This window comes from Rhagoletis zephyria, unplaced genomic scaffold (assembly GCF_001687245.7).
Source record: "Rhagoletis zephyria isolate East Lansing unplaced genomic scaffold, Rhagoletis_zephyria_1.1 Rzeph_scaffold_02579, whole genome shotgun sequence".
Lineage (NCBI taxonomy): Eukaryota > Metazoa > Arthropoda > Insecta > Diptera > Tephritidae > Rhagoletis > Rhagoletis zephyria.
Window position 1 is genome coordinate 12,193 of NW_016159663.1, and position 16,554 is coordinate 28,746.

General features: G+C 34.0%; 1 protein-coding gene across 1 annotated transcript; it reads left to right on the plus strand.

The window, feature by feature from the left end:
* The first annotated feature begins 1,402 nt into the window (after nt 1-1,402).
* LOC108367195 (farnesyl pyrophosphate synthase-like) lies at nt 1,403-10,839 on the plus strand. The gene is made up of 6 exons (XM_017621790.1): nt 1,403-1,587; nt 4,108-4,178; nt 4,248-4,391; nt 4,862-5,223; nt 10,234-10,460; nt 10,639-10,839. Exons 1-6 carry the CDS (start codon nt 1,506-1,508, stop codon nt 10,830-10,832), a joined length of 1,080 nt encoding a protein of 359 aa, XP_017477279.1. The 5' UTR covers nt 1,403-1,505; the 3' UTR covers nt 10,833-10,839.
* Nucleotides 10,840-16,554: the final 5,715 nt, after the last annotated feature.

Genomic DNA, 16,554 nt, shown 5'->3' on the forward strand with positions numbered 1-16,554 from the left:
ATCTTGGCTGCAGGACTGCAATTGTCGACGTCGCCAAATTAAATCTATTTCTAATTTTGCCGGCGACAATGAGTAGATGTAGTGCTGCAAAATTAAATTGTCGCAAAATTAATCACATATTCTTGATAGTTCATGTTTTTCTTATTTAATTAAATAAAAATACACAATTTGTAAAATAAATATACCAAAATGTCAAACTTTAAAATCAGCTGTTTGCTATGTCGCTGAGGTCTTCAAAATGTTTAAGAAGCTGGCTTCAAGGCGACATTTGTCGACAAAATGATGTCGCTGTCGTTACGTCGTGAAGTTGCAGTCGTCAAAGTGTTCCGAGCTTAAAGCAAAACTTTCTGGGAAGACAATAGGTTTGTTCGTCGAAAATCCAGCGAGAACTATCAATAAAAATACCACATAGTAAGGAAAAATGCTCCCAAATTCTCTCTCGAGTAGAGAAATTTGCAAATTTCTGCACGAACGCAAGTTTGCAGGAATTTGCAAGTTTCCCTGCCAGCTAGTGTCCACAGTTGCATTTCAAACATATGAAATTTGTATATAATTTTTAAAATTCTTTCAGAGGGCCAAAACAAAGGATCTACATGTAAATTTCTTGTTAGTCCGACTTTCTTCAACATACGTTTCAATTTCTTTGTCGTAGTAACTGTTGGGTTTTTGATATCGGTTCTAGTTGAGATTGCATTCCGATTACGAATACAGTTCTTTTCAGCGGAGTACCTTTCAAATCATTGGAAATTAACTAAATTAAGTAAACAAGTATTTACTTACATTTTTCATTTTAAAATCGCTCAAGTTTGTAAATTTTTAAATTTAACGAATTGGTTTATTCAACATATCGTCGACAAAAAATTCAACCATGTGCAACAACCATATGTTTTTCCTAATTGCAAATTCTTGCTGGCAAAATTTTTTCCAGCTTGAATTTGAAACTTCTCTCCAAGAACTAGTCTTTCTACTTGTGATTTGTTTAAGTCAAACTTGTGAAATTTAGTTGAAACTAGCCGTTTTTTTTTTGCCAATTTAGCCGGTTGGTCCAAAAAGTTCTGGCACCACTGGTTCCAACCATGATTTTTACCTACATACATGTACACGCCGCGGCAATTATAGAAGCGGCTAGTTGATGTTGTCGTACAACAGTATTATGTAAACTTCAATCGATGCCTTTGCATTGTCGACGACCTCTTGCCGACCAGAACCATTCTCTATATGATATCTTATGTTTGTGTTTTAACAATGTAAATATTTATATACATATATTATATTATATTGTACCTACTAAATACAGACAAGAAGCTAAAAGAAAACCATAAAACAGTTATTTACAGGCCCGAATTCGATATATAAAGGCTACTTTCCCCATAAAACAAAATCATTTAAAAAGTTATAGGCGTGTGACTGACTGTTATTTATTATTAAATTCCCCAAGTGGACTTTGCATTATTTTTATTTTCGTTCGCTACTTTCTGATCCCCCGTATAGCATCGAAACCAACAATGGAAAAACAAGTTGTACCATTTGAAATAGTATTGCCGGAATTAAAGGAGGATATTGAAGAATATATGGCTGCATATCCAGGTAAGGAAAAATTAACTCAAAATTTGTCTATTTCATTTGTTTTGCCAGTAATGAGCAACGGATTGTCAAAATTGTATTTCCCGAGCGCGTGATGTAGGCAGAGTCACCTAAGAGCCTAGCATGTACTGTGATAGCCAGGTATCTAGCTGTATGCTGAACGCTATGGTGGTGGGCTCGAATGGGTAAGGGAATCTCAGATCTCTCTGGAAACCGCGTCAGAGTATTTCCGAAACAGGCTTACTTAAAGGGCTGTCAACTATACTTAGCTATGAAGTGCCATTTTGAGGATAAAAAAAGTGCTAAAATGTGCCAAATGTGCTTATGTCCTCCTTCAGTTTACCCTTGGACATGTTGGGCGCTAGACTGAAACTAGGACATGTGCGATAGCAAGATCCTTCGGGTCTGGGGTGGAACGAAGGCCGTCAAAGCCTCAGCTCTCGCTATTGGTGGGGATTCTGACAGGTTGGGTTGGGAATCTTATCTGATCTCATTTTCATCAGAATTATAAGATGTAATTATCTCCGAATATTCTATTAGACCTTCTTCGCGAGGCTAAGATATAAACATTTTGGCTCTACCAGACTGACCCTGAGGAGCTCTCGTGCATTGAGATTAGCCGCAATCGCAACTTTGTAATCGGCTCGCGTCGTTTCGCCGACTAAATTAATTGGCCCCATTCATTTTTCGTGGTATCACAAAGGACAATAGCTAAGTTGTCCAAGTGTGTCCCTGGCCTGGGGCAAATACTACAACCTAACGCAACATGTATTCAACTACTTACATACGTTTTTTACTCGTTGTTCGCTAAAATATTTTTCTATGATTTTGTATCAGCGGCACTTAATTTGCGTCTTCGCCCTTTGTTCTCATAAGACAGCTGTTTATATACATATATATGTATATATTTCTATACAAGATTTTACCAAACAAGCGTCGAGCAAATAAAGCTGTTTTTGAATTAAAGGTGAAAGCACTGAGAAGAGGCTTTAATAACACTGTGCGACAGCCGAAATCAACCCGGACTTTGTTAGCATTTTATGAAAGTATACCCGTCCAGTAGTAAAACACTCGATGGATTTGCAAAAGTTAGTTAAAATTTTATGGGAAGTATTTTCGTAGAACATTGTTCTCCGGACAATTTTACTAGAGGTCTTCTCAGGCAAAAATTTCATGCCTCTATAAAATTAAAACAAAGAAGGAATAACAGCCAAACTCAACTTTAAAAAACTTTTTGTGGAAAAAACAGTTTTTTTGTTGATTTTTTATTTTAATTTTTTTGGAACTTTTACAGCATAAAGCTTTTGCCTGAGAAGAGAGACCGCTAGTAAAATTTTCCGAAAAATAAATACGAAAATATTTTACTACATTTGTCTTAACCCTTAATTTCATTCAGACATTTATTTTAACCATTTCTTCCACTTTTTTGAAAACTACTTAGGCCGAGTAATGAAAACTTTAGTAGGCTATAAAATAAAAATACGAGCTAGCTTTTGCAAATCCATCGAATGTTTTATTACTGGATATGTATCAATGCTGCTTTTCTTTAAAAACGTAAAATATTTTATGAAAAGTTTTGCAAAATTCTTGAGAAAATGGCTATGAGAATTTTTTCCCTCTCCTGTAAAATTTTTAAAAATGGACTTAGCAACTATTCACTCTAAGCTAGGGATATTTTGATTTCTTAAAATATATTTTTTACAAATTTGCCAAGCGCAATACAAATCCAAATTGTAAGTTTAGAAGACTATCGAAAACTATCGATGGTTTCTAAAGAACTATAGCACACTGTCGATAGTGCCGACTATCAATAGTTTCAGACCACTATCCTTGAACCATCGCTGACCCAATACTATATACCAAAGAAGACAAATCGTGGGGAATTCCCCGATTTGCAGAGAATTTCAGTTTGCGTGGGGAATCCGGGAAAACCCCGTTTTTGTGGGGACTTTCAGTTTACATTGGGAAGCTCTCATATAACGAATAAACACAATTTATTTTGTATGGAAGAAAATCGCAACACCTTGGGCGAAAAAATTAGGTACTTGAAACTTGCACTTTTTTGCACTAGAATGGAGTGGACAACAAAACTGCATACTCAAAATTTTCCTAGAAAATCTAATTAAAAGCTCGAAATTTTTATGAAAGTTTGTTGAATTTTTTTAAATTTGCACAAAACTTTTATCTATGCTTTGAACGGTTGTTGTTAAGGAGTTTATAAATACAACTCAAATTAAATAACAAAAAAATAATAATTGTGAAAACTTGTCAAAATATGGTGCGACTAAATTTTTTCCGACCGTTGTATGTATGTAAATATTATATGTATATTTTGCTTCTTTATTTGTTAACAAACTTAATACATATATCAAAATACATAAATTTTTTTAATGAGATGGGTGGGAAATTTTACGAAATTTCGGGCAAAATCGAGGAATTTCATTGTCGAAATCGGGGAATTCTCAAAAATGAGCTGGCTACCGTGCTATATACCATTGCCAATTTTGTATTAAATATTTACAGAAATTTTACGTGAACTCGTCGAGGCAGCGAAATACGACAGTAGTGATGATGCCGCCGAATGGTTTCAAAAGGTAACGTAGAATACATGTGGCATTTCAAGCAATCTCATTTTCAAAACTTTCGCCCAATTCATCTTGCAGTGTCTAATATACAACAATCCTGGCAGCAAGAAGCATATGTTTGGCGTTGTTGCAGTTGTAATGTATAAAAGTATCATCCCAAAGGATCAGCTTACGCCGGAAAAATTAAAATTGATACACTACCTCGGCTGGTGCGTGGAATTGGTAAGCATATCGCATTCCTACAATTATTTAGATTGATGGACTGCCACTCACTTTTAACTCATTTTCATATGTACATATGTATGTATGTACGTTAGGGTTCATCAATCTCTATACAAAAAAAAAAAATAGGTACTATTGTTTCATCGGAAATATAACATTTATTATATTTTAAGATTTCCACCAAAATATTTCGGAAAAATATTAGGATTTACGTGAGAAGAAAAATCACTACAGATGGTAGAAGAGTTTAAGCTTAAAAGTTCTGCATAAAAATTAGAAAAAAGAAAATTTACATATTTTCAAATTGGTCCACTTCACGTAATTCTTAATATTTTTCCGAAACGTTTTGGCAGCAGTCTTAAAATAAAATGAATTTTATAATTCCGGCGGAAAAACCACATCTTGTTTTGGTGATCTACCCTAATGTACATATGTATGTATGTGCAATAATATTTCGAAAACTTTAACAGTTTCATTCCGCCTTATATATAACCGATGACGTGGTGGACCAAAGTACCACACGACGCGGCCAATTGTGCTGGTATAAGTTGGATGGACCTAATTATACTGTCACGAATGATATTCTTATGATGGAAAATGCTATTTACAAGCTGCTACGGAAGCATTTTAGTCACATGGACTTCTATTTGCCCATATTGGAGCTGTTCCATGACTTAAGTTTTCAAGCAGTTCGAGGTCAATTAATGGATTACCTAAGCTCGCAGAAAAGTGTTAGCACCTTCAACATGAAAATCTATCAGTCGACTATCATGGATAAAGCCGGCTGTCACATCCTCTGGTTACCCTCAGCATTAGCTCTACATTTGGCGGGGTGAGAACGAATATAATTACATAATACATATTGCGCGATATGAAAAATGTCCCCGGATTTTTGGGTAAATTTTTGAAAAAACTCTTCATTGAAAATTTTTTTTTAGTCAAACACCTAAATATTTGCCATTACTATCTACATACAATCTTTTGTCATTTTTTGGGTAGCTTCATAATTTCATCGGTGTAGATCTTCTGTGGTTTATCGGTGATTTTCAGCGGCTCTTCGGTCATCCAAGTTTTTACAATCAAGAGAGTTCTGCAGAGACCGAAACAAATGAAAGTCAGACGGTGTGAGGCGCGGGGTATTCGGGATGGAACCCAACTCCTTCTCTGTTAGCCAATTCTAATCGCTCTTTTTTGTTTGCTTCTTCATTCAATCCATTTCTCATCGCCAGTAATGGATTCGCTTCAAAAATCATTCGATTTCCTTGCGTTACATTGAAGGTGAACAAATTTTATTTGCGTTAATTTATGTGGCACCCAAATATCGAGCTCTTTTTGGATGATTCCAAACTGTGATATGGTTGATGTTTGGTGCCGCCGATATCTCTTTATAGCTTGCATGCCGGTCTTGCTTAACCATTGACATTACTTCCAGGTCTCTTGAAAGTATTCGAATAATTCGAATATTTGAACGTTCAAATGGCAATTGTTTGTACGATTTCGAATACCTTATTAAATTCGAATATTCGATTCGACCGATCGTTGTAATAAGCGTTATTTGGCAAACACAAAAATGTGAATTTATAACCTACTCGTTTACGTTGTTGCTTAGTAACTACAATATTTTCTCAAAACAGACTTATGTGGGGCATTCCAAAGTGACGGGTGGGATATTTTAACTCGTTTTTGCCCAAACTTTAAGTAACCATTAATTTGACAAGTTTCAAACTGTTAACACTTGAAGTCAGATATCCGCTTCATACTAAACTGATAAAGTATAAAATTTAGTCATATAATTTACAGAGATAATTGACATTTTCCAAGAGTTACGCTTGTGACAACGATGACACCCGCCTCTATGACTTGTTGGATTCGTTTACCAATTTGGGACACACTATAAATATTTCGTTATTGGCGATGTTCTCGTATGTAGCTAATAGAATGTTAAAATCCATGTTATGCTTTGATGGCATTATTATAATTGAAATTTAAAACAAAAAAACATAATTTAGCTTGTGACGGGTGGGACAGTATTTTTTGGCAGGTGGGATGGGTTAGTGACCCAACATTAAGGACATATACATAGTTTTACCTTGTTTATACCTATGCAAGAACCGCATTAACAAAAAGCTGATTTCACTCAACATATATTTCTTTCAAGCATTTATACCTGTGTCGTTATAGCGCACTTGCTGAAACCGTATTCAAAAGTAAACAAAATTGCTTATTTTTATTCGATATTTCTTAAATAATTAATTTGCGTGGTGGACCGAAGTGGAAGCGAACAAGAATTCAAATTTGTTATAATAATAATTCAAATTTAAAACGGGCTGTATAAAGAAAACCAGTCTTTTTTCACTTCGCGTCAAATGAGTGATGTGTTTATACCTGTTTTCTAACCGATGTGAGAAATAAAAAATCGATTCGAAAACAAATTCGAGTCAATACACTTTTGAATTTCTGAGCGTATTGAAAGTTGGTTTATGCTTCCGTTTTGAATCACAGCGAACTGGGTCAAAGCGCTTTATGGGTTGGTATAAACAACCCAGCCAGCAAAATATCCGGGACGTATCCGAAAATGGAAACAATTTCGTATACAAACCTGATGTTTCATCCGTTTTCCGATTCCGTTTTCGGACGTTTTTCAGATCAGTTCTCCCACTAAAGTGTTCATCCGAAACGTATGTGCAGAAAACTATCGAAAATGGTGTAAAACGAATGCGCTTCCAGCTGTTTTCCTGACATTTGTCTGATAGAATTTTTCGTTGAAAACGATTTCATTATGAACTTCACAGAAACTTTTTCATAGTTACAGGAAACCAAACAAAAAACAATTTAAGATTCAGCAATTATTTCAATTTGAATAACTAATTTTAATGTGTTGCTTCTGACGGAATTCGAACCTGGGACCTCCTGAAAGCTAACAAATAGTAGCACACTTCTCTGCACACTCAGCTACTGGCGAATATGTATACATGTTTTCAAATGCTCAGTTTGAACAAATATTTTAAAATTATTGTTTTGAAACATGATTCAATAATACAAGGTTGTGTAATTTGTGAAAATTTGACACTCCTTTATCTAGATTTGTATTTTGTAAGTAGGAGAAATGGGAGGAATGTGATCGCATTTTGCGAAAACGGTAGTAGAATAGTACTACAAAAAGTACGCAAAGTATACAATTAGAAATAAAATGTGTATTATTAATTCTATGCGAATTTGCAATATATTTGGTGTTTTAATGGAAAAACTAAACAATACATAAAAATATGCATTTTTGATTTAAGTTATTCGTCATTTCCGGGAACAAATCTAGAATACCGACCGTTCAGCTATGCAAAAACGAAAAATGCAGATCAATAGAACTTTGTATGCTCATTTCAACTATGCCAAAATGATTTGGCGCAAGTAAAAAATTAAGATGTTCTAGAAGGTTAAAGTTCAGTTTTTAGATATTTTAAATATTAATATCCTATGAACTTTATAACCGATTAAAAAACTTATGACGTCACCATAAAGGTAATTAATTTGTTCTTCAGCTGATGTACATATAGCTATGTTATCTTTTCATGAAATAACCTGTTTTGAAAAAACTGCATAATTAATGGTAAAGAAATTTATATTATTTAGAAAGTACAAGTTAGTATCTTTGATTCGAAATTACATATTTTATCATGATCTACTTTTGGGTTTCAACAATTTAGTGACAATAAAAAATACAAATAAACCTCTTATATTTTCTTTATTTTTTACCTGCGTCAAATAAATTTGGTATCGTTGGTGGCATTTTTGGTTATTTTATAGCTATTCTACACTTGTTCTAGAAAATTACGCAAACGTAGGTGACGCCAACGAATATTTAGTATGAAGAATCTTTAGTTTTACTACTAATATCACTAGAAACTATAGAGTAAGCAACATTCTGCACAAGTAAAGGAGCCGATTTTATGTGGGGGACCGAGAAGACTGTTTTATTACAAAACCTTTCTATTATTGAATCATGGTTTTGAAATAAGATGATGACATTTTTCGGATACGAAAAATTAACAAATATGAAAATCATTTTCTGAACATTTACGGATACGAAAAATGTACGAAAACTGCACTTTCAGCAAAAAGTACATTTCTCCGCTGGCTGGGAAGGTATTTGTGAGTAACATGAAAGCTAATGTTTTGGTTTGATTTCAATATTTATTAATTTTGTATAAGCGGACTTTATTTGAACCATGGGAAGCTTAAGTATTTGTATGTTACGTTAAAACCAGGGTTGTTGCGAATATTCGAATTCGCATTCGCAACCGCGGAGCTTGCGCATTTATTTTAATATTCGCTTTCGCATTCGCAATAATCAATGGGGAGCTTTTGCGAATGCAAATGTTGGCAAGTGCACCGACAAAATGTATATATGGCAAACAAAATGACAAATTGTAGCCAGTATTTTTGCCTATGGTCGTGGGGGTATTTGTGTAACAAAAGTGGTCAAATGTCATATTTATCAACTTTTGATAAAAATGTCTTTAAACATATTAGTGCGATTCATATGACGTCGCAAAGTGGCATTTTTGGCGAAATGGCAATGCTGCGAACAAAGTTTTATGAACGACTTATCGCAACTTGGGATTGCATATACATATGTATGTATGTAAAATTTTTTAAAAATGCCGCGCGTTAGAGAAAAATAAAAGTTTTTGCAATTGAAGTATTTGAAGACAATAAAAACACATGTGTTTCGCGGCTTTGTCTTTGCAATGACTGCCAGCTCAAATAATATGGCAATGTCGCGGGAAAGTTTCCATACAAAAGTAATCAGCTGTGTCGCAAAGTGGCAAATTTTGCGACAAATACGACAATTGCAACAACTTTGCGACGTTTCATGAATCCCATTATTATTTCTTAATCTGTATAACCGAGCTATCAATGGGTTCCCACTTCTATGTACTTAACCTTTTAATGTCCTGTTAATGTTTATCCAACAATCTCACCATTATGCTAGTTTCTAATTGCTTCTAAAAAATACCTGACATCCGAATTCGCCTCCGCATCCGCGGATGTTAGCTGTTAGATATTCGCATCCGTATTCGCATCCGCGGATGTCTGAAATTTCACATTCTCAACATCCCTAGTTAAAACATATATACGTATTTTGCTGTGACTTCTCACCATACATATATCTTTGTAAAAACTTACCACCGCTTTTAAGTCCAAAAATTGTACTTTCTTTTTGGATATTTACTTTTTGTGTTGTCACTTTTGATACACCAGCCTTTTCAATTTGATGGAAAAATATTCGATTGGAGATAGTTGCACTATGGCCGGGTTTATAACAATTAAAATAGAGAAAATTGTGAAAAGTTAATCCATAGATATCTATTTCTAAAGAATTATTCTTCCTGCTTTTTCACAGAATTAAACCCAACCTAGGTATGTAATTTATTTTTTTTTTATCTGTGGTGCCGTCTTTGCTGGAATGGTCCATGTTCACTCACTGCATTCTTACCCTACACAAGTTTGTCGGCTTGTTTTTGTAGCATTTTCAGCCTTTCTATAGTAATGCGGTGTGATGCGGCGTATTTCTTCACGTCAATAAAACTTTTTGCGCGGGCAATGAATTGCAGAATTGTCTTCACTAAAAATGTAGCCTGAAATGTCATTTTTTAAACGAACGCCAGTTATAATTCACACAAAGGCTTTTCATATATATTTGTGACATTTTATTAAAACAACTTATCTTGAGAAACGCAATTTTCTCTGTAAAAATTTTTCAAGGGAAATTTATTATTTTGTAATTGAAAGTCAAACCTTCTAAAGTCATACATTTCAACTTTACGTACATATGTATTTTTAGCGTCAAGGACCCCAAGGTATTCAATGAGTGCCAATTTATTCTGCAAGATATGAGTTGTTTTTACCAAGAACAAAATGACTATCTCGATGTATTTGTTCATGCCGACATTACTGGGAAAATTGGTTCTGATATAGAATCTAATAAGTGTTCCTGGTTGGCAGTAACGTGCATGCAGCAGGCTAATCCAGAGCAGAAAGCAATTATGGTGGAGTGCTATGGACAAAAGGGTATGTTTGAATGTAGAACTTCTAAAAATTTGCAATTGAAAATATTTCTCCAAAATCTATTCAAAAATACTTTTGGATCAAAATGTTTACATTTTGAGATACTTTATATCATTTAAATGTAGTTGAAAATAATTGTTTAAGTCTTTTGGACCTCTACATTAAATACCACTTATTTCAGATCCAAAGAAGATTGCTCGTGTGAAGCAACTCTATGAAGAAATGAACTTGCCTAGTGTGTACCAGAAATTCGAACGTGAAAAATTCAAAACTTTCCAAAAGTACATTGAGCAAACAACGAATGGCGTACCAAAGGAAGCTCTCATTAAAATACTAAAATTCACGATGAAAGATGATAAAGTTAATAAATTATAATATCTAATTACTTGTATGTAAAATTTTAATTAACGAAATGTCTTACTATCTTGTCACTTGTGCGCCAAACTATAACTTTGAAGTCAAAACAAATCAGAGACCATATCGAGTGTGATAAAAACATAACCAGGTAAAACCATTGAGAGGCAGTCTGACATTTGCCAGCAATATACATATATATTATAGGTTTGTTCCACAAGCTACTTGTAGAAAAACTCGAGCAAAGTTCAAACTGTCAGCGTATATCAAATAAACTCAAAAACTTACTGGTGGAACGCGTATTAAAAATTCAAAACTCGAACTCACACACACATTCTCATTTTCTACCTCAAACAACAAAAATTTTGAAGAATTTAATTTTTTTGTTTTCAATTTTATATGATTTTAAAATGCGTGCAAACGTCAGAAAAAATCATGGCCGACAAATTTAGAGAATAATTTACCTTGTTATGTTTTTATCATGATATCGAGTAAGCATTTTATAATAAAAAGCAAACATTTCTGTAAAATTCTGCACTTCTTTATGAACTTTATAAAAGAAATATTGAACAATTGTCGCTTCTAACATTTTCTAAATGCTTGGCCGAGCTTCTCCTCCATCAAGGCATACAGATGCTGTCGCACAAACGTAGAGGTCGACAGTATTACGCGGCCTCCTTTGGTCCCACGGGATTGTAATGCACATCTCTAACCATTCGACCAGGGTGTCCGCTACAATGAAAGTCCAGAAAATTTTTGAGCAGAGAATAACTGTTTATCTAAATTTCTCAGGCACACATCGAGCCCTAACCGTCAAAATAACGTAAGCGACATTTTTTTCGAAATTATCTTTTTGATGCAGAAATGCATCTAGATGCTCTAGAATATTTCTGCATCAAACAGAAAATTTTGAAAAAAATGTCGCTTACGTTATTTTGGCGGTTAGGGCTCGACATATACTCGTATGTATGTCCCGTTCAAATTTTTGTTTGAGCTACACTATCGCAAGAGGTATCAAAATTTTTGAAATTTTACACATGTTAATAAAAAGGTAAAAAATCAGAATTGCATGTCGTTTTGAGGGCGCTAACGCAACATGAAGTTTTCCACGTATTTTATATGGGGAAGAAACACTTTTTCCTAAAAATTATATAGAATCCTTGAAAATCAATATTTTTCAATCGGCAAACTCTTTTTATCTTTAGGAAACTTCAAAGAAGAATATCCAATTATTTATTTAACCATTTTTTAATTTAATGATTTTTATGGGTCCCCCTATTTCATTTTTTGGAAATTTTGGGGGACCCATCATTTTTCAATCGGCAAACTCTTTTTATCTTTAGGAAACTTCAAAGAAGAATTTAATTTAATGATTTAATTTTTTGGAAATTTTGGGGGACCCATCATTTTTCAATCGGCAAACTCTTTTTATCTTTAGGAAACTTCAAAGAAGAATTTAATTTAATGATTTAATTTTTTGGAAATTTTGGGGGACCCATCATTTTTCAATCGGCAAACTCTTTTTATCTTTAGGAAACTTCAAAGAAGAATTTAATTTAATGATTTAATTTTTTGGAAATTTTGGGGGACCCATCATTTTTCAATCGGCAAACTCTTTTTATCTTTAGGAAACTTCAAAGAAGAATTTAATTTAATGATTTAATTTTTTGGAAATTTTGGGGGACCCATAAAAAATAGTTAGTATTAAAGAGGATTAAGCATTTTTTTTTTGTTTTTATTCGCCCAATGCTTTTCGCGTTTAGTTTCTTATTTATAAATTTACTTCTACAAATCATCCGGCAGTTATAAAAGAATAATATAATGTTTTCTTCCAAGAATGATAGAATACAAGATTGCGCCAATGAGAGAGGATTTTTGAGCGTAATTTTTGCGTGACGTCATCTTGGTGCAATTGCGAGAGAGAAATGCCAAAACGCATATAAAAATATGTAAACAATGCAGAAAATGTGTTAATTTTATTTATTACATGGCCCAATTTTGCAGGAATCAATAAATATACAAAGATTGATTCATTAGGAACACGTAGCAATAATTTTGGACATGTAGCCCTTTAGATAATTACGATTTTTAGCACATGAAAAAATGTATGTATTAACAGACTTTGCAATTTCATGTAGACTAAAAGGAAGGTGTGCAGCAAAGTGAATTTTTGGACATGCCATTTTAAAAAGCCATGCAGAGTGCATATTTATATGTGTGGACGGTAGCCAACCACCATAAACTCCACAGCTTTTATTTGATGACTTTTGTACCATTTCCGAGAGAATGCATGAGTGTGGCTTTTTTGGAAGCAAATATTCTGTCAGTAAAACATAATTTAAGCTGAACTTTTAAATGTATAATAATTTGGGCACTGTTTTGTATTAGGTACGTAACAGCGCGGTAAGATGCCGCTTGAATTAGCGCCTGGCGACCTAATCCACTGGTGCATTACCTCATACCAGGACTAAAAGAATCAGCTACTAACAAAAATAAGTAGGTAGTGAAGCTCATGTATCTATTTACTGTATAAACTGCTTTTGTATGTATGCCATTGCCAGCAAACTAAACCAGCAACTGTCTACATTCACCACGGAAATATACCTACTTTGGTAAGAAACTACTTATTTCTTGAAGACTTACTCAGTTTGCGTCTGGACATCAACAGATGATATCGTCACTTCTGAACTTTCGTGTGCTTCAGGCATTTCAGGTACAGGAACCTCCCAGGGCATGGGAACTGCACCTAGGTATAAACGTCTGCGCGTAAAAATATATGCCTCCAATGGGCAAGTAACAAAATCACTGGCGTTGAAATAGTTTTCACAGACACGGGAAGAATATTCCAAATGAACACCGCAGTTGTTCCCCCGGCGAAGTCTTCTAACTTCGCAACTAGGCGCCTTAAAATATCGCATAATCTTTTGTTACACTACTTTATTTTATTACAACGCTTTTATCAACTTGCAATGTTGTGCGTCCAGAAACTTTCAATGTTGTGGATCCAGAAACTTTCAATGTTGTGTGTCCGACACCATAAAGCTTTGCTTTGAAAAGTTCCTATAAAAAAGCATAGTGCATAGGGCGACATCTGTAGTGAATAGGGCGAGGTAGATGACATCTAGATGTCGCCCTATGTACTACGTTTGCTACAGCGGAAATAGACGACACGCCATTTCTTTAAATAAAATTAATTGGTGCTCGTTTGTATGTACATACATATGTAAATGCATGTGTGTGCACCTTTCTATTAATATCGTTGAATTATTTTAATATCTATTGCAAAATTTTATTCAGACAGGACTAAAAAGTAGAAAATAAATAATATAAAAAAAACTTTTTAATATACAACGCTTTTATAAATGGACTAAAAAGTAGAAAATAATACTTCTCAGTCCCATAGAATTTGTTTTGATAACTTTTGATTTTGAAATTTTAGCAAAAGTCATTATAAACAATCTATGAAATTGAAAATGAAAAGCGTGAAGATTTCTCAAAAACGAATGAATGAATTTTGATCTCATTTAATAGGAAATTTGATTCCCTTTAATTTGGTATACGTACTTTATATATATGTTGTATAGTTCTTTCAAAAATTGAATTAATGCAAAATAATTATAAAAAAAAGCTTACAAACCCTAATGCGGCTGACGCCGCCTACGCAGAAAGGTGTTCTGTGCAAAAGGTGTTCAGTGCCTTTTCTTCGCAACACAAAAAGATGATTCTACGTTGTGAGGGTTATAATCAGTTTTGCCACAAAATCTTTTTATTTTTTACCAAAATCACCGGAAAAAGTTACCAAATTCAAGAAAAAATTACCAAACATATTTTATGTGCAGAACTGTACAAACATACATATCGAGCTCTAACCGCCAAAATAACGTAAGCGACATTTTTTAAAAATCTTCCTTTTGATGCAGAAATATTCTTAGAGCATCTAGATGCCTTTCTGCATCAAAAAGAAAATTTTGAAAAAAATGTCACTCACGTTATTTTGGCAGTTAGGGCTCAATATGTCTGTACATATACATATATATCCGAAGATACCAAGCTTTTCCGGCCATCAATGCTCCATTAACCTAAACTTTTTACGAAAGTTTGTAGATTTTTTTTTTTAATATTTAAATAAAAGTTTAAAGTTTGAATTTGTTTGAGTTCAAAGAAAGAATAATATTTTTATAAAAAAAATAACCAAAATTACATTACAAAAAAATATAATATGTTAAATCTTGTCAAAATATAGTGCGCTATAATTTTTTCGACCACTGTATGGAAACAAGTGACAAAAAAATATATCAAAAATTCAACACTTGAAGGAAAGCTTTCGATTCACACATAGACAGGGTTAAGTCCCGAGAATATAAGTATTTACGAAGAATCAGAACCAATATTGACCTATTTGACAAGTAAGACCGAATGGAAAAAAATTACCAAATTGAAAAATAAATTACAAAATTACCAAACTTGACAAATAAAGAAAAAAATTACCAATTTTGGTTAAAAATTACCAAAGCGGCAACGCTGGTTATAATACCTAAGTGCGGCCAAAGGCCGCCTATGCAGAAAGGTGTTCTCTGCAAAAGGTGTTTTATATAATTATTTTACATTAATTAAATTTTTTGTAAGAACTATACAACATATATATAAAGTACGTATACCAAATTAAAGGGAATCAAATTTCCTATTAAGTGAGATCAAAATTTTTAAGAGAATGTTGAAATCAAATTTCCATCCATTCGTTTTTAAGAAACCTTGGTTTCAAAAATTGCTTATTTTGATCTTTAACCTTTGATAATTTTTGTTGTTGTTGTTTGCCCAAAAAAGAAGTATACCGTTATACTCAGCTCAATCATCTCTATCGATTCCAATACTTTTTTTTTGAGATTTGGAGCCCAACTGCATTTGTTCCAAAATTAGTGCTGTGAGATATGTGGTTTGGTCAAAGCTATTTTTATAGAAAAATTATGGGTACTCTTTATGAATTTGTACAACGATTTTGGGTTGCTGTGCGAAACGCGTGAATCGAATCAAAAACCTTTTACAAAAGTTCACGCTTTATTACAAAAATAAAATTTACTATATCTGTGCACTAATTTATTAATAATGTCGGTTGAAAACATGGTATTTTTTGCAAGTTTTCGAGCTGAGCTGTAAAAAAAAAATATCCACGAAATATCTCTGCAAAAGGTGTTCAGCCCCTCTTCTTTAGCAAAATAGAAAGGAGAATTCTACTTAGTGAGGGTTATAATCCCTAAGCGCGGCCGAAGGCCACCTACGGAGAAAGGTGCTCTCTGCAAAAGGTTGTTGTTGTTGTTGTAACAGCATACAAACTCCCCAAAGACTTTTTGGGGAGTGTTGCTGGAGTGACAGTCCTTGGCCAGATATAAATCTGGGTCGTTCCGGTTACGTAGACCCGACTGTCGTGGGAACGCTCTGCAAAAGGTGTTCAGCCCCTCTTCTTGGCAACAGAGGAATGAGTAGTGAGGGTTATAATCGTTTTGGAAAAAATCTAAATTTCCGCTGTTCTCAAACAGCTCCCAAGGGGTCTTTAGGGAGGGAGGGGAGTGAGGGTGACTTTTCATAAAGCGGCGTTCATCCTCTTTCGTTTAGGGGGAGTTTGGGGAGCCACGCCCCTCCCCCTCCGCCCCCACCCCTTGTTGTACAAATAGCTAAAGATTTCCCAAAATTATAAATATAAAAAAATTAACCCGAATTTCGAAGGTCATTTGTTTGAGTCACTGTG

Excerpts from the sequence above, each read along its gene's own strand:
- LOC108367195 (XM_017621790.1), top strand. The coding sequence starts at position 1,506 with ATGGAAAAACAAGTTGTACCATTTGAAATAGTATTGCCGGAATTAAAG. Across the intron at positions 4,179-4,247 it reads CCGCCGAATGGTTTCAAAAG|TGTCTAATATACAACAATCC; the intron begins GTAACGTAGAAT and ends TTCATCTTGCAG. Across the intron at positions 10,461-10,638 it reads GGAGTGCTATGGACAAAAGG|ATCCAAAGAAGATTGCTCGT; the intron begins GTATGTTTGAAT and ends CACTTATTTCAG.